The following is a 19,269-nucleotide window of genomic DNA, read 5'->3' as shown; positions in this document are numbered from 1 at the left end:
ACATTGTCAATTTTTAGGAAAAAAAAAAAAAAAAAAAAGGAAAAATATCATTAATTTAACCATGGTGCCATGGAAACAGCTTTAAATTTAATTTGGGTGGAGGGAGGAAGGACGCAACTCTAACACAGAGAAAGTGACAGGTTTCAGAAGAAAAAAAAGTCTGTCTTCATTCAGCACTGGCATCTTGGGGAAACAATAATACCTAGCAAGGCAAGGGGATCTTTTCAAACTACAGTGAAGCAAGATTTGTCAAGCACACTCTCCAAAACAGTTCATTACCAAACTGAGAAGTGATAAGGAGAGGCGGAATAGGGCAGAGGCACACAAACCCGCAAGAGTGGGAAACTTGAAATGAAAACCACTGGTTTTCCAGTGCTTCCAAAGTTCTCAGACAAGTACTTTTGTTGTAAAGACAATGCAAAGCAGGGTGGAGAGATCATTTATAGATCAGCAACAGAAATAACAATTCTAATTTCTAATCAGTTCAAGTCTGTTAACTCATTCCCACAACCACCTATTGCCTGCCTGCAGCCTGGGTGTGAGTTTTGCACGGAGTGGATTGTGTCTCTTTCTGACATCGAGAGAGGTTTCCAACAGAGCCGGGACGCTGCTACATGCTACGGCACTTTGTACATAAGGAATTCTAGTCTAAAGCAGATTTCATCACTTATTTCCTTGATAACTCACAAGTTAGTCTGGCTGCCATAGTAAATAGTTGTACATAAAAAGAAAAATATGTTACTAAGCCTAAAAATTTCAGTGAGCGCGCAGTCCTCCGAACCATGATGTTATCGAAGTGCAGCAGCACCACAGAGCGATGACTAATGAGCCTATAACCACTATGTGCTGTAGAGTAAATGCTCTCATTAATTCTTTACAAGACCTTTAGAAAACACACTGCATTCATCCTGCTTCCTAGCTGTCAGAATTTAGTAGATGACTTCATTGGCTACTTTGACATTTTTACTTTTTCGTTCCAGTTTGGTTTGTTTGCTTGCCTTAAAAAATGCCTACTGTGTGAATTGTAAAAAGGTCAACCAATAGTTCCCAATCCAGACAGGACAAAAGTAGCTGAAATTAACACATTCTGGCAGTGATCTTGACCCTTACCTTATTTTTTTGGTCTGTGAACTGTTAGCTGTAAAGAGTAAAGCTATGTGCCAAAGACCTTCTCATCTTACACAAATATTCTCTTTCAGAATTTCCAAAATCCCTTTTTACATTAATATCCAGCACTAGAACAGCATCGCTAAGGGATGGGGGAGGGACGGGGGGGACACGGGACAATGCTTAGTAGATTTTTATGTTAGGAAGGCTAATAAGGTCTGATTCTGAGTAATTTATTTATAAGAATACATTTTGCAGTCAGGGCAGAGCATAAGAAATAGAACTGTCTGAACACCCCCAGAGTTTGGACGCATCATTTATTTCTCAGCTTATCATAGACTGAGATAATAATGGTCTAGGTTACACATAAATTGGGATGCTGTTACAGTTCAGATCACTACTAGAAGCGCGGTGGTGGACATACTTGGATGGCAAAGCAAGACTTTGTAACTTGATTGTGCACATGCAGATCATGTAAAGAGGTCATTCCTGCAGAGAAATCCTTGCAGTCGTGTTTCACTACTGAAGCACCAGGCATTGCATTCACCCAAAAGACAAAGTCACCAAAGCAGGCACTAAACCCCATTTCAGTGGGTTTGAGGATTTTTTTTTTCCTGATTATAAACATGGAAAGCACAGTATGATTAAATTTCTTTACTGGCAGTATTAGCCTTTGGCATCTGTACAGTTGAAGAGACTACCAGACATAGACAGAGTTAATACTGATCTTGTTCACAGTATGTAAGTCCAGAAACTTCAGTGGGCAGCCTTTAGATTTGTGCCAGCACATGGAGCCCACACCTGACTTTTAAATACAAACATCAGGCTGCTGCAATTCTGAAAATGCCAGAACAATGACCTTACTTTTCTAATTGACACCTGAATACTAAGAAAGCTATCTGTAGGCTAAATAAAGTTAACTGGCCTTTCAAATTCTTAGAAGTACTTAGCTCTAACTCACAAGTTCATTAAAGTTGTTCATCTTTAAAAAAAAAAAGCGAGGCTACAAATTGCAATGTAAATGGTAACAGTGTCTAGTGATCCCAGATAGTTCAAATACTGTTGTTCTGGGCAAGACATTTACATATGCAGGGAGAAAGATGAACTGTGCCTTCATAATTTAGAAGTTCCAGCAAATCATAAGACTAAAAAGCAGCAGGAAATCTGTAGGAGCTAAGGAAAACCTGGTTAACAATAATACAGTAAGTGCCTAACTGTAGGAGCTTTTGTAACTGAGTTTGTAAAATCTGAGGCCAATGAATATTACTATTTTGAATTCTGCGAGTGCTGGTTTAAACAGTTCCAAACCCGTATCCCATATGTTTCTTCAAATATTCCAACCCCTGACTCCTCTGTGTTTGGCTTGAGGCTGAGAAGTACAGATTAGTTGATGCCCATGGCAAGTGCTGTTGCAACAGGGAAATGATGTCAACCCCTGCAGTGCAATTCGTCACTTGATGTGGGTGAATTCACTTACTGGCAATTTAGAAGAAAACATGCTGGTCCTGTGCCAGTTGGAGCCAGATGGTGACTGAAATTATTAAAATCATGCGTGCTGCAAACCTCTGAAAAATTGCAGTTACAAAATACCCTAAGCATAGACGGGATCCTAATACAAACCAATTGGTGTAGAGAGAGTATTTGCAAACAGTGCACGGTATGACTTGCTACTGTTTAATTGTAATCTTCCCCTTCCTGTGTTCTAGGTTCAACTAATCCACTATAACCATGAGCTGTACACAAATGTCACAGAAGCTGCCAAGAGTCCTAACGGGTTGGTGGTAGTTTCCATATTTATGAAAGTAAGTATTCAGTATTATCAATACCTACTATATGGACAATGGACTACTTTTCCCATAAGCTAGGTGTAAATCCCTAGATTTACATAGGTTAGATCCCTAGATGTAAATCTAGGAATTAGGCTCCTTGTTATACTCTAGCAAAGAGGCTCTGGATCCAGAATTCAGAGCCAGCATCGTCCTAGGAACCGAACACATCATCTCTACTCCAAGTCGGTTACAATGTAATGTAAGGAAAGTGAATACATTAAAAGTGTAATCAATATCTTCCATTGCACTGAGCTAGGAAGACGTGTGAATATTTTGTCATATTTTAATCTCCATCCTGTTGGCTCAGGATGCATAGTTAGGTCTGTAAATTACAGCGACGTAGCACTGAACTAAGGACTTTACAGTTTACGCAAACCTCCCTAATTACACTGGAGAAGCCTTTCCTCTCATTTTGTATGAAGAATGCCTTTCCCCTAAAAATGTTGTTCATATTCTGCCATCAGTCTGAAAAACCCATATATTTCTGAATCGGTGCTTCCTGCTGAAGTGAATAGCTTTCATCATCAGGCCTTACATATTGGATATCTATTAATTCCCTTTAGTACGCTCTAATCCCATTTCATAAGGTAAAGTTCCTGACAAAGCATTAACCTCAGAATTAAAATATGCATTTCACAGAGAATATTGAATAATTAGATACAAAAATTGCCCCCTTTATACAGATCTAATATTTAAGAAAGAAATTTCGGTTACCTTTTTTCATCTAAAATGTATTGTATTATAACCCAACGATCTGACTTGGTTTCGCACAAAAGGGCTAAGATTGAAGCAAGCCTTCAGATCGCCCAGCGTGCCTAAGGTTTTGCCTAAGTAACACATCACTCGTACTTGCAGAGTTGCATGCCTCTTGGAATCAGCAACAAAATTTAGTATCTGCCTCACCATATTTTTCTCTAGGCCTCTCTCACTGGCCTGAAAAGAAACGTTCGATTTTAAATATCCAAAGTAGTTAGCAAAACTTCTGAGCGGGGAAGTAACTACCTCAATTTCCATAAAATGGAACCTGAGCTGAATTTTTCTGAAGGCTGCCTGTCAAACAGAGCTAGACTGCAGTTTGTCCAATAGCCCATTTATATTCTAAATCTTAATTAAACTTTTTGTGAAGCTTTCCATTTTCTAAGTAAATTAATTTCATTCTGGATAAATGCTAGATGTATAATAGCAGTATCCAGTGTCTGATAAAAAACCCCACAGAATAATTGAAAGGTAGGTAGGATATTACAAGGCTAGCTACAGAGTTACTAAAATGTCTCCATAAAAAGTGTGACACTGATTTTATTGCTAACCAGTAATAATTTTGCCATTTGCAGTGCAATAAAATCTCTTGTTAAACTATCATTGATAATCAACAATGATACTGTCGATGCACACCTCCCACACATACACCCCCTCATCCCTCCCCCCAAAACCCCCAACACAACAGCAATGCCTCTAAGCCCTCTATCATTTTTCCTCTGAATCCTCCTCAGGTATTCTTATGTTAATGTAGGCAGAACATTTTATGTGTATGTATACATGTACATATACATATTCATGAGTGCATGTGGGTGAAATTTAGGCATTTCATATTTGTATGTAAAACAACAGGAAGACAGATTTTATTTGCACCCTAAATAGTCTGCTGCAAGGAAAGTATATTTCTTAATAAACAGAAAAATAATAAATACTATATGAAAATTCTGCCTAATTATGTTAACCACCTGCATATCCCGTCAGAGCTGTTAGAGAAGAAACCTGTTCTCACACGAGTATTCAGGCATTAATTTCCATTCATCCTGTTCTCCCTTCCCTGTTTTTATTTATTTATCTATTTGTAGATATTAACTTTCTAACAAGTTCTGTTAGAAAAATATTTAAGTATTTATTTCCTCTTCCCACAACAGTGGGGAAAAAAGGCAGAAACAATTTGGAGTGGCAGCAGAGACTGAGCGCGTGCGCGCGCACAGAACAGCTACGCTTCCAGAAAGGAAACGTTTGTGAGAAGATTTTGACGTTGTACGTGTTCTCTTCTGTAGGTGTCTGAATCATCAAATCCATTTCTAAATCGTATGCTTAACAGAGACACCATCACGAGAATAACGTATAAAAGTAAGTTCCTTTTCAATTACTACAGCTAACAGCTGTATACTTTCAGTATCAAATAACATATTTAGAGACGCACTGAAACAAGAGGCAGTTCATTATGGGCAAAAAATACAAAGTTTGTATTGCCAGCAACTCTGCATGAGAAGTTTGGGAACCTGGAAAATCTAGTAAGGTCATCAGTGCATTAAATGAATTTTGAACTTCAAAGTCTATTTTATGTTTGAACAAGCAATAAGTTAATGAAATTATACTTAACAAATACACATACTGTATTCACACAGAATACTCAGGAGAAACTGCCTACTGTTAGCAATAAAGGTAACGTGTGGAGCAGCCTGGATTATATCAAATCAAGTTACGCCAAGATGCTGCATCATCAGCTGTGGATTTGGTATTCATTGATGCTTTCTTTTTGTACAGAAAAGTTATTACATTTCTGTTCAACTATTGCTGTATTTAATGGATATATAAAGAGATCGTCAACAAAGCATCTATGTTTCTTGTACTCACATTTGGAAAATCTTTAACTGATAATGCTCGATCATTCCATGTTTGTATATTGAACTTGTGGAAAACTGGAGCTTAAATGTTAGTGAAGTTAGGCTAGTTTAGAGAAAGTAATGAAAAATTAAATCTGAAAACCTTATTCCCTTTGTCAAATATTCACTTGCATTCCAAGCAGATGTAACGTTGATAAAGTAAGTTAAATGATACCAGAATTTAAATTTCAGCAAGTACACAGCAAACTGAAAAAATAAGTCATGTAAAACTCAGCCTTTGGCTGTTATTATGAAAACTGTTAAGTCATTGTTTACAGAAACGTCATTAATTCTGCTTTCGTGTATGAAATCTGGGACAGAGTTGTTCACAATAACCGGAATGAGACTGGTTCTCAGGACCCCAGGATTTGGTTCACAACCCTACTAGGGTTTGCCTTGGTTTACCTCCCTGTAAATCAGACACATCATATGATATACCCTCCAACAACATGGCGTTAATCAGAGAACTTTGCATCTGAAACTCGGGAAATCTCCAATGTCCTTTTAACTTCAAGAAAATTCACTGAACCTCAGGTTTATGATGGAAGGGGTTGGAGAGATTTCTGTACACGCCCCCAGAGCACAGAGTCTGATTTCTTTCCACAGACTCCATCTTTTCCCCCTCCCTGCAAAGCCATGTGAGACCAACGTAAAGCGCAAGCACAGAATTTTACCCATTAATTCCTGAACACGAGCTCACTAGAAAGATTTCAAGTCTTGCCATACAACACCAAATTTGAACAAGGGAGCCCATCCAAGCCCATTCTGAAGCAGATAATTCCTGGCCTATAACATGCACCTTTCTTCTCCCTGTAGGGTAAAATTAGACAAACATCAGTTAACAAATCTTGTCACATCTTTAATCTAAATAAGAGGCCTCTATTTTGACAAAACTCTGTTCTCCACTATAACTATAGGAAGGAAGGCGACAGAAGGCTCCCCTCAGAACACTTTTTCCAGACTGCTCTATCAGTATGCAGTGTCATCTTTGCTTGGAAGAAGCAGGACATTAGCTCAGGTTTTAAACTGCCTGTCTTGATTCCATGCAAAAACACAGCAATACTGTTCTGTAGGAGCTTCCTGCCTACCAGTGCTGCTGCAGAGTCCTAAAGATGGGAAGTTATCATAAAGAGTGTATGTGTTTTTTCAGGCTCTCTCACTCCCATATTCCTTATTCCTGGCTTCTGTCTGGGGACCAGCCAGAAGATCTCTGACTGCACCACTGAGAAGCTGCTTTTCCCCATGTACACATGCACAGACCTTCACACTGTGACAGATCTCACACACTGAAGAAGAAAGGACTCCTGCCTCATTTTACCCATCCTCAGCCCACATGCTACAGCGGCTGGCCAGCAGAGCAAAGCCTGGACAAGTTGTGGTAGCTCAGAGCAGAGGCCATGACTGGGGACATACAGCTCCACAGGGCGGGAAGGCACCGGCAGCATCTTTCCCCTATTGCCTGAGCGTGCAAGCAGCCGTCGCCCACACCAGCAGGCTAGCAAACCTTCCCAATACAGAGCTGTACAATTTGTACGCTGCACTTCCAAGTGAGCACTCCTTCCCTCTGGAGTTGACAGCATCCTACAACCTTTCGCTGGTTGTTTTGCCGCTTTAGAAGGAAAATGCAATTCCAATCACATCTAATTCGGGTTTACTAAATGAAATTTCCCATGAAGACGAGCACATAACACAGGCTGCAAAATCAATGATTAACAGAACAGTTTTAATTTTTAACCACTAATGAGTTTATCTCAAAGTCAAATCCTCGGTAGATACAACGCACATAACATTCTGCAGGGCACTGGGTTACTTACTGTAGTAACAAGTATTGACTGGGAATTTTTTTGTGTAAATTGGGAACGTGAAAGTATTGAAAGTAATTTTGCACTTGTCTGGCGTGATGGATTATAGCATCATTGCTGAAAACTAATTTTACCTCTTACATTGTGAAGACTTCTACTCTGCTTTTAGCAGCTGGAGTTCATAGCTTGTGCTTTAGGGGCCACTCCTGAAGCCAGTACTCAGCAGGCTGCTGACAAAATGACCGGTGCCAGGGTGCCCAGTAGGGGCACAGAGCGAACAGCAAGTGGAGCATAGGTTCAGAGTCAGGACAGGTACTGACGTAACTAAAGTACTTTTTTTAAAGAAGAGCAACAAAATTAAGAGCTATCTGTGCTGCTGCATGGAATTTCCATGGGCAAAATGCATTAAAAGGGGAATTTCTACTTTTAGATATTAATGGCTACAGTGAAGTAAAGTGGACCCCAAGGAATTTTTGAGCGCATTTTAAATGCTTATTTTATTCTGTTATCACAGCCCAAAGGATCTACTGTGAACTGGTTGAAACAAGTGTTCTTTCAAACAGGCTTTAGTCAGAAGCTCTGTGAACATCTCTGAAGAAAAACTGCTTTAATATTCCCCTTTAAGTAGGACATTTGAGGGGGTAAGTTAGCTGTCTTTCAGAACAGTTATGCTACCTTAGCTTTGACCCGGTGTTTGCTTAACATTGCAAAGAATTAACGTTTTTAGATTCCCAAAATTCCATATGAAAATTTGGGCTTCTCATTCTCCACCAAAATACTGACGAAGGTTCAGCTAGGCAGAAAAGCTGTAAAATTCTGAATTTCCTCAAATTCAATTTTTAGCTATTTTATAGATAACATATAAGGGAATAAAGTATTCCCATTTTCAGAGATTTTCCAGAAAAAGCTTAAGATTCAAATTTCTGGAAATAGGAGACTATTAATTTCTCAAGGTTCATGTTTCAGTGTGTTCTCTGAAGGACTGAGCTCTTGCAGCTCCTGTCACAAGCAGTAAAAGCTCAGCAGTCTCAAACCAGGCCCTAAGGGACTAACCTCAGCAATTCAGAATGAGTCTCTGTCAGGCTGGGTCTAACTACCTTGTGAAGGCTGGTAAATGGAGAAACTCTATTTCAGGATTTAAAAACTGAGCTTTACGACATTCCTCACCCTGTAAATCTAATCTGGTTAGGACTGTACTTTCCCCTTTCTGGATAGCATGGTATGAACTTCCAAATCAAATGGACCTTTCTTCATTCAGTAAATAGTATATTCCCTACAATTACTATTGTTTTAAAGAGAACATACATGGAATTTGCTGCAAAAGCAAACCCCACGCACCTGTTACAAATAGGGGGATAAAAGAAGAGGATTTCCATCATTTGCTAAGAAAATTGTCAGAGTCAAGGCCTTTATGTAAACGAATATGAAATCTAATTTGTATAGAGAAGAGCTCATGAGTTCAGAAATCACCCTAAGGCACAAGCAGATCAAGATAAACACAATGTGGGCTGGAGACAGGAACGATGCTGAAAATCTAGTGAAAGCTGAATGGGTTTATTAAAGGAATTTTATTACTGGCAAGAGATCACACCTGGTGATTTTGACCATTCTGAACTACATATTGCAATAAATATAAAACAAGACATTCAATTGGTGCAGTCTAGTATTCGCACAAACCCACCAGTTCTGTTTCAGTTCCAGAATGGGAAACCTGTATCAAGATGTGGGGAAAGGGAAACCGCAGAGCTGTTCATGGGAAAAATGCCAATAACCAAATGCTTATTCTGGAGTCTCTTCTCAGGCCATTCTCACAGAGCCATCTGACTTCCCGTGGGAATATAACCCATATACAGGCACGAATAAATTCTGCTTTTACTTGACCAAACTTTTATTCCATTATTTCATTCATCCCTATCTGCCCCTTTTCCTGAAGTGATATTTTCCTCCAGTTTCCCATTAACCACAACTGATGGATTTTGACACTTGGCATAATTCGCTGTCTCTCCTTAAAACATATTCTGAGTGAAGACAGAGGCAACGAACCAGGTTTGGAGCCGCTTCACTGCTGGGTGCTGGTGGGGGAGATGGCCACACATTTTGTAGGTCCTCAGTATGCAAAAACAAGGCAACCTAAGCACCTGATCCAAAGCTCAGTAAGGCTAAAGAGGGCACCTCTCCTGATCTGGAGAGCACTAGCATACGTCAGGCTTGCCTGAATGAGTAGGAGGACTGTGCCCCACACTGCGCCCACACTGTTACATGCCATATTCCACCCTCAGAGCATTATTATGTTCCGAGAATGACTAAACACTGTAACTCCACAGACAAAAGTTAGAAACCCATATCAAACTAATTAATTATATTCTCTATTAAAGCAATGTGAGGCAACTCCAAACCCCACGATTACCTGCATTAATGCTAGCACAATAAATCTGTTTCTGTATCTTCTATTTGATAAGCAGTCCTACTGTTAATAATCTGTGCACTGTTCCAAATACAAACTAGTCAACTAGAATGTGGCGCACGCAAAATATATAGAGAGCATCAATACCCCTCATCTGTATTAATCTTTACTTAGCTTTCCAGCTCCTCATAAACGTTTCAGGGCAAATTCTACCTTGTTTAAATCATTTTAGCCCAACTGAAGTCAATACAGGTGTGAAAAAGCAGATTTGGTCCTTAGAGTTTGAAACTATCTATACTGACTGACTCTGTGCCATTTGGAGCTAACACACCACTCTCCATGGTTCATAAATGATGAACAGGATGTTCATGTGGGAAAGGGAAAAATGTGCGATGACTCATTGAAAACAGGCACTGGCTTGAAAAAAATGCATTCATTCTCCTCTCATGTAATTCTGGCAAAATTACTGCTGCACTGCAAATAATGTTTTTAATGAATAGGACACAGGTGTATTCAGTCATCTCTAGCCGTTAAAATTTAACAGCATTTTCGCTCTAACACTATAGCGATGGTTTTGCAGTTTTGTCTGGAAAATTCTGGGTTTAGAAAGACTCTGTGTCCCAAGCCATGGGCCAGTGAAGGCTGAGCATGTTAAAAAAGGTGACAGCCAGCCACCTACAAGACACCAACAGTACCTTCCCCTCTACTTGAGGATCCAGCTGCACAGCATGGCAATTACCCTGGCTCGAAGCACAAAAACACGGCAGAAGGCTGTATTTCTGACAAACTTGAAAGGGCATGCCAAGATTATATTTCGTAAAATAACACATTTAAAATATGACATAACCGCAAGGCACTGGTCAATGTGGTATAAATGTTACACTCTCACCTTGACACTTTAACTGATGGTGTAGCCACTAACATCGCTACCCTAGAAGCCTGTAGCATGTTGAGTGCACTATGTCAAAATAAAAAAAAGGTCACATTTGCTTTGCCTGTGTTCTTTGATTTTCTGTTGCCCAAGACAGTCAGTCGTCTGCAGTCCTTTTTTCCCCATTAGATAGTATGAGACAAGCATTTTGCTCACCTAAGTTTTGTCCTTCAGCTATAGATGTTAAATTCAAGTTAAACTACTCTTTTCTTTTTTGTTCTTATATGCTTCCTTGATAGTTCATATTTCTTCCCTTGGTTCCTTTTACAATCTTTTCCCAATGGCCGAGGAACTGTTTATCAGCTTTAAAAAAGAAAAAACAAAACCAAAAACCCACAAAACCAAAACCTGTTTGAACTTACAGTGAATGATACATGAAAAACATCAGAGAATCCATCAGAAATGCCTGAATTATTGACACTGACGCAAAAGACACACTTTCAACATTTTTCTTTAGTCTGAGCAGCATCTACTATTTTATTTGTACTGTCTTCCTTGCCTTCCATTAAGATCAATGGCAGTCCGTCTTGTGCATCGAAAGGGGAAACACACCTAAATATGCAGCTTTCCTTGCCTGCATTTTAGCGCTTTCTCTGCAAATGAACCATATTGAACACACCACATGCAAGTGAAAGCACATGGAGCGATTTCACAACATTATGGCTCGTAACCAGCCCAGCTTTCTCCTAGATTCGTGATAGCAGTAGCATATAAGAAGTAAAGTGTGTATATCCCTGAGTATTACCTATTAAGGAACTCCTACAGCCTAAGATTTCGCAGGAAAACCTGAGCTGCAATTTTGACAGCAGTGCCAAATATATTGTAGGGCTGGCATTACACAAGGGAAATAGCGCACGTAGTATAGAAAATGCTGAGGAACTTTGATGAATTTTGAAAGACACAACCATATCTCATTATATTTTGGTACATGTCCACAGAGTGAATTCTGTTGCAGAGGGATACCTCATTAATTCCCAGGGAGACTTATAGAAGCAGGGACCACAGTAAGCTGCTTTCAAGCGTACTTTTTCACCCCGATTTTAGCATTCTGAGCGAGCTTGCACTGCATCCACCCCCACTGTGCACATGAAAGGCCAGCAGGCTTCATTGAGCAGCTTTATTATCATGCATTAACCTTAACTTCCTCCTCTGGTAGCAGGGCAATTAAGTTTTAACACTCTTGGCCTTCCCAAGGCTTTGTTGAGCAGGAATTGTTAATCACTCCAAAATACGGTTAGTCAACATTCTCCAAAGGCTGCTGCGTCTAAATCAATAACTGCAACTTCAAGAAGCTTTTAGCTCCAGGTCTTAAACATGATTCAGAGTTTCAACGGGAATGCTTGTGCTAAAATCACGGAAGGTCGGCATGGGCATCTCAGAGTAGAACTCAACCCAAGAGGGATTGCTGGATTCGTGTTACTTGTTCTTGTCCAAACTGCTGGAGTGTTCAGGAATGTGTGTTCATTATACTTCATATTTTGGTAAAACAGATGATGATGTGCTGGAATAAAGATTGTACATAAAAAGGGTGGGATTTTTTTTTGTGAAGCTATGGTTTTATCTCAATTATTTTCCGTCTTTATTCTCCAGATGATGCATACTTACTACAGGGGCTTAATATTGAGGAACTTTATCCAGAGACGTCTAGTTTCATTACGTATGATGGGTCAATGACAATTCCACCCTGCTATGAAACAGCAAGCTGGATAATAATGAACAAGCCTGTCTACATAACAAGGATGCAGGTAAAAATAACAATAATTAAAAAAAGACTCAATCTAATATACGTACAGAATAATATTTTAAACATATATATTTGTAGCTTGACGTACAAAATCAGATTCAACCTTTTGCCGTAGGGATCTCTGCCTGCAATTTATACAGTTTGCAAAAGCATTGAATAGCTTTTTGGCAGAATAAAAATATTAACTATTTAGAGCTCCCTAAGTGTCTACACACACACAAATGTACTTTGAGGTGGGCACTACTTTCAGTGAGCGTTTGAACCAAATGGTTTCCAGCGGCCTCTTCCATCCTAAATTATTTTGTGAATAGATATATGGGAATTGTAAAACAAATACAGCAGTGTTGCACAAAAATAACTGAGGTTATTAAGTGTAACAGAGACCATTCTTAAGTCAGAGAGAAACAGACAAGCTGTGAATGAGACTTGTGGCCATTTAAATACACATCAATAGCACATTAACGTGACAGAGATCCAATACATAGGGCCTTCTTGAAAAGAATCAGCTAGTGCTTTCTGGTATAAGATGACAGGATAGACATTGCAAATGTCTTCAGAAAAAAATCAGACTGAAAAATTGAAGCCTCTATTAGAAAGCAGCAGGATAAATCATGCAAAAGAAAACACAATTAATTTCATAGTCAAAATTATGCTGTTGAGGTAACACACCAGTGGAAAGCCATAAAGACTATATTCTACATGACTCGCTTACAATCCAAGGCCTAACATCAGAACAAATTTACCACCAATTGCAGTCTATTCCAGAGCTTCCATCAATGAGTTGCCTATGGAGCTGTGAGCTGAGCTAAAACCTACTCTCCTGCATACTAGAATCCCGAAGGAATATTTGAACCGCCATCTGCCTGTCCCAAGCATGCAGCAGAGCAATCTGGCCTCAGAAATTAAATGAGGAATGATAAAACAACCCTAAATATTACTTTGGGATCTAAAAATCATATTAACATTGTAAATAAGATGACTTTTAAAAGCCCGAGAGATGTTTTATCTTTGTGATATTCCTTCTGTCCAATTTTGTCTAGATGCAGAGAAAGTACTTTGTTTCTTTTCTAAATGGGCACTTTGGGAGAACGGCACAGCTGAGCGCAGGCAGACACGCTGTACGTTCTGAACTTTTCAAGCAGGAGACGAACGTTTTCCCACAAGCAACATTTTGAGTTACAGCATTAATGTACAAAACAAGGTGTAGAATATTTCTGGAGTCTATGCGAGTAACTACGGGTTATAATCTCATGACACTTACTCCTTGTCATGCTTTACTGGTTAGTTACATCCTCCACTAGTAGTGCTGCAAATTGATTTCATGCAATACTTAATAATTACATTTTGTACTCAGACTGAAAAAGTAATGCACAAGTTTTCCCTGGAAGTTGTTAAAGATTTTCAGTATGTAAAACCCAGCGACTGGATTTCCCCATTTAAGCATTAAAGGCCACAACCAAACCTCTGAAATGGTACACTGACATGGAAAATATTTTCTTTTCATATTTTTAAGCCAAAATATTTTGAGGGCTTCTGATTTACGAATTGCAGCATTTCTTTTTTTCCCCTCTCTCTCCAGTTTCCCATAAAAAATTTGAGAGATTTTCTTTGACTTAAGCCAACTAACATGCTTTTAGCACAGTTATGTAGCCATCATAAGAACCATTGCTGTCTGCTTGTAGTTTGCATCCAACCACTGCTGGGCACACTGAAAACCCTGGATGATACAGTAATTCCCTCTCTGCTGACCTGTGAAACCATCTCTAGAGAAGGCCAGAGTCTACCAGAAGAACACTGTAGACACAGCAGAGGCAGTAGCAAGACAGGCCTGTCAATGGAGAGAGGATTTCACTTTTTAACATCATTAATTTCATTACTTCAGCAGCATGACTCCGTCAGTTCTCCTTTCCATCCCGACTGGCCATACCTGGTTCTTGAGCACCATCATCCAAAACTGTGTCTTCTCAACTCGAAGCTACACTAATAGCTACAAAACTTAGGAAATTAGCTCTTGTCATTCATCAAGTTCATTTTGTCTGAACCAGCTGCTGCCATCCAGTACTCTGGATTCCATTTGTTTCCTGATCAGACAAGGACACCTCATACCATTTCCGTTTACTCCACACAAAACTAGTTACTTTTGTTTAAAATGGGGCTCAGAAACAGAGGACCATGGAAAGAGCAGTTTTACCTCAGGTTAACTCTTTCAACCCACCTCTGACCACAACTCACTGAAATTCCGTTTAGCTTTCATGTATTAAGTAGTCTATTGAACAGTGTTGTATGTTGTTTACTTACAGGAAAGACCAGTACTAAAACCCATTGTTTTGTATTTTGTATAGATGCATTCTTTACGACTGCTAAGCCAGAATCAGCCATCACAGATATTTCTGAGCATGAGCGACAATTTCAGACCAGTCCAGCCTCTCAACAATCGATGTATCCGAACTAATATCAACTTTAGTTTACAGGGAAAAGATTGTCCAAACAATAGAGCACAGAAACTACAGTATAGAGGTACGTTCTACCTCCAGAATAATCCTTTCTATGCTTACACTGAGCTCTTTTCTCTGAGAAACCCAAGGGCATAACGAAGCATACAGATAAAAACAGATGAAACTCCAGATCTAGGGGACTAACAGTATGAGTCAAACATGACATATTTGAAATGGATGAGGAAACTTGCCCAGAAACATGCAGGAAAAGCATGACAAAAAACAGTCTGGGGCATCTAAACTTTTTTTTAAAAGCAGATAGGACAGGCCTTCAGTTTTCTAGCCTCATTTTAAAAGTCTTCTCACCTTACAAAGTGCATTTTGCTCTGTTTTACCCACCTTGGAAAGAAAAAAGGGGGGACAAGCTAGTCTTGGTAACAGCTGATCTCAAACAACAGAATAAATTTCACTTTGGAGGTGCACCACCCGTAACAAACACCCAAATTGGAAAGCAATGGATATTAAACAAATGAACCAAGCCGGTCTCCTGCTGGTGGAGTCTTACACTGCCACAGCTGGGGGCTCACAACTGAGCTGTAATGTGTCTTATGCATCTTTTAGCCCATGCACACACAGTTATATTACTTGCAACAGTGGTGTAAAAGTACCTTCTTACCAATAATGTTATGGTTATGAAGGGGTCCTACTGAAGGGTGGAAAAGAAAGCACATCCTCAGCAGCAGGGCTGGTGACTGAGTTGCAGTACTTCAAAGAAACAGTCATTCAGACTTAATTCTTTTCCAGGAAGAGGAGGAAACTGAACCTCCTGGCTTTTCCAGACATATTGTTTAAGTGCCTAATACAGTGTTAAATCCAGCCAGTTTCATATTTGGAGTTTATTAAAGCTTAATTGATTGTTTTGTTTCTCTCTCCTTTCAGTAAATGAATGGCTCCTCAAGTAAGAAAGACAGAGCAGGCAGAACCCATAACCTCAGTGGAATGCTACTACTGTGAAATGACATAATCTAGAATGCACCCAACCTCACTCTCTGTGGGTTCACGACAGCACGTGCAAATGTGCTGTAGGAAAAGAGCTGCCATGTTGGAAACTCAACTCAAAATTCATTCATATGATTGGTGGTAATTAAAAAAAAAAAAAAATTAAAAAAAGACAGCATTACAGTAAGTGTGATTACGATTTTGATACAGTTTTCCTGAACAATTTAGCTTCACAAAGAAAGACTTTTCAGCCTTTGTACATACGAAATCCTTCCTCTTCTCCCCCCTCCCTCAAATTAAAAAAAGAAAAAAAAAAAAAAAGAGAAAAGGTGGCTCGGTACAGCATCAAAGTGGAGTTGTGTTCTGTGTGCCAAGTAATCCTTGGAAAGCTCTCATTATTTCACTATCATTAATGGATACTGACAAGACAGAACAAGAAGATTGTAGAGGAGACTTATTTCTAGGTTATGATCTTTCTGTTCATTTAATTAAAAAAGGGACAGACTTCGAGAGATAAGTATTGTAAATATATCACTGCAGAATATAAAGGAAATTGAAATATTTCCCTCTTCGTCACATATCTGTAGTAGGATTTGCCAAAATCAGAACTGATCCATTTTCTGTTTCTTGTTTTACAACAGGTCATACGTTGTGTTGGTTACTATTAACAACTCAATAAATGTGTTTAACAAATTAATTTAGTAAACTTGCTTTGATTTATTTTTTCCTTTCTGAAATAATATGCCTCTACTACTTGCGGCTGCATTATTTGTGGATTGGGGTGGGGTTTTCCCCTTTTTCTTTTCCATGGTTTTTTACTTCATTTATTTGTTTGCAGCCAATTTAAGTGAGTTAATGGCAATTGGGAATTCACTTAAAGCTAGTATAACTTTAACTCCACTTTATGGTCCATCATTAATAGAAGCTGGGCTCAGAAGCTGAAAGCAGTTGAAACATCTCCGTTTAAAATTGCCATTTCCCCTGCTGAATCCATTATTGGGACAAACAAATTCAACCCTGTAAATTGGTGGTGGAAAGGGATATATTTTCTTTACAGATAAAGCAGGAGCTGACCAAGTAAAAGCGAATGCCTTTTTTCTTGTTTATAATGGTCATTCACTGTGTTTGGTTACTGTCAAGAACTCAATAAATGTGTTTAACAAGTTCACACAGCGCACGTTTGACCTTCTTGCACATTAAGGGATTTTTAAATTTTATTTTAATCTGGAGAGGGGGCAGACCTATCCTATTCCACCCCTAATGCTCACTTTATAACCCATAACATGTCAAAGGTCACAGAAAATAAGATGCAGCTAGGAAGTACCTTGCTTGACCAATGAGTTGTTGATACCAAAAGGAATAACAGGCACTACGAGAAGTGAAAGGGAACTGAACCGCTGTAAATAAGTTACAGGTGTTGCAGGCCAGCTGCCTTTAACGTGGCAAACACACTGTTTCATCTCTGGCAGAAGAGAACAGTGCAGGTAGCATCAGACAGGGAACCCTTGAGCCTATGTTGTAGACAACGGTTTGGAAACATGACAGTTTGTGTGGCTTCATCTGTGACCTGAAAGGGAAAGTTATCAGGAAAGCAAAAACATGCATGGGCTGGCATTCAGGGGACTCTCAAAGTAGGTACATGGATGTAGACTGAAACCTGTAAATGAACCCAAAGTTGCCAACAATTCAATTGCTCGGTGAAAGGCGCAGAGGAATCACTAGTGAGAGGGCAGAGGTTGGCCTAGATGGGCCGTGACACAGTCGCGTTGTGTTTGGAGCAGGGTTCTGGGCTGATGACCCCTGCCCTGGTAGCAGATAGACAGTGCCTGATCCTCAAGTTATTTCATTTTGAGCATTTCAAATGACTCCCATATACCAGCTCAAGCCTGCGCAGCGATCTGAAAAATCCACAACACAACCAGAGAGGTGTCACGCAGCGACTATTACACTGTAGATTAATATTGTCAAATTCCGCAGCTGAAATAAAGCAAAATTATCACCTTAGGTTTACCTGGCTAATAAAAAAAAATAAAATATGTAAAAACTACGCAAGTCATACACATTTAGTATTTCTCGTTGCCATAGTGATCTATAACTTTTTAACTTGTGGTATTGGGATTGTTTCCACTACTTGTTTGGGTGGTTTGTGTTTTTTGGAGCCTCTCCTAGGATTGTTAAGATTACAGAGTAAAGTTACTGAGAGGACAAAGCCCAAAATACTTCAGTCTGTATTTTTTGGACAAATATCTGGCAGTTGTTGATCCAAGTTTGTCAGCGACAGAAGGTAGGGAAGATAAGCCAGACCTCCATTATAAAGCTTTTAATAAGTAATAAAACCTATTTTCTATTTTACTGAAAGCTGTTGGAAGGGATTTAAGAGGAGGGAGATATATGATAGAAGGGACTAGTCCTAGGAAGGAGTCATGCTGTGCTTCAGATAGGGTGAGGCTGCAGTTTAGAAGTCCTGCAAATAGAGAAATGGAGCAATCATACTGGGACACTGCAAATATATTTGTCAACATTTCCAACTCAATTTGGTGAACTGATTAACTCTACCTTGCCATGATTTGTTTAGGTTTTTGTTTTAATAATAAATTGCAGTAGAAATAGACCAAACCAAAGCATAGAATTAAATATCTTGCACGTTCCTCACATTTCACTAGTGCTCAAATCTAGACATCTAGCTCCAGTTTTTCAGATCAGGCACGTATCTCTGTATCAAGAGACACCAAGCATCCAGAAAGAGCCACACCTTATCACAAAGCCTTTAAGCAAAAAGATAAGGTTTCAGTATCAAACAGCTGGCCCAGAGACAATCTTCCGATGTTCAGAGTCTACATAGCACGGCCACACATGCATGCGGTAATCCCTCCAACCTGAGAGCTTTCTATCCGCAGCGCTCACCAGATGCCTGGCTGCACGTGGAGCTCTGTACTCAGTACTCTGGAATAAGAGCTGAATTTGTGGCCGTGATACCATCCCTGCCCGAGCCATTCAGATTACGAGTGAGATTCTTTGCTTGTGATAAGGCTTAGCACAGGCATGAGCTACCTGGCAGTGAATATAAACCTGGCAGCCGTCCTCAACACCACAGGCAGGACGAGGTTGCCATGCCACAATGATAACAGACATTAAAATTATAATACTGAGAATAAATGCTCAGATTTGATCTTCTGCTACCATGGTTAAGAATATGATACTGAACCAGGTACCAAACTTATCAAGCTCATTTGATGATAAACAGCTTGAGAAAATTCAAATTTACAGTACTGTAAAAGCCTCTGTTTCAAGCCATATTCCAAGATGTGCAATAGCCAAATTTTATAAGATCAGTTTTTCCTTTAATCAAAAGGAAAGTTCATTTCCACACAGA

General features: G+C 39.4%; 1 protein-coding gene across 2 annotated transcripts in view; it reads left to right on the top strand.

Annotated features, from left to right (window-relative positions):
* CA10 (carbonic anhydrase 10) overlaps positions 1-17,052 on the top strand; it is a 207,296-nt gene extending 190,244 nt beyond the window's left edge. For both annotated transcript variants that reach the window (XM_064467009.1, XM_064467010.1), the window contains exons 6-10: positions 2,814-2,909; positions 4,973-5,045; positions 12,309-12,463; positions 14,805-14,979; positions 15,837-17,052. In XM_064467009.1, coding sequence (XP_064323079.1) covers positions 2,814-2,909; positions 4,973-5,045; positions 12,309-12,463; positions 14,805-14,979; positions 15,837-15,859 — 522 coding nt within the window. In that variant the 3' untranslated portion in view covers positions 15,860-17,052. The remainder of the gene's footprint in view (positions 1-2,813; positions 2,910-4,972; positions 5,046-12,308; positions 12,464-14,804; positions 14,980-15,836) is intronic.
* The last annotated feature ends 2,217 nt before the right edge of the window (positions 17,053-19,269 follow it).

The sequence above is a fragment of the Phalacrocorax carbo genome, chromosome 16, assembly GCF_963921805.1.
Source record: "Phalacrocorax carbo chromosome 16, bPhaCar2.1, whole genome shotgun sequence".
Classification (NCBI taxonomy): Eukaryota; Metazoa; Chordata; class Aves; order Suliformes; family Phalacrocoracidae; genus Phalacrocorax; species Phalacrocorax carbo.
Note: the sequence above shows the minus strand (reverse complement) of the source record. Positions and strands in the feature narration are given on the sequence as shown.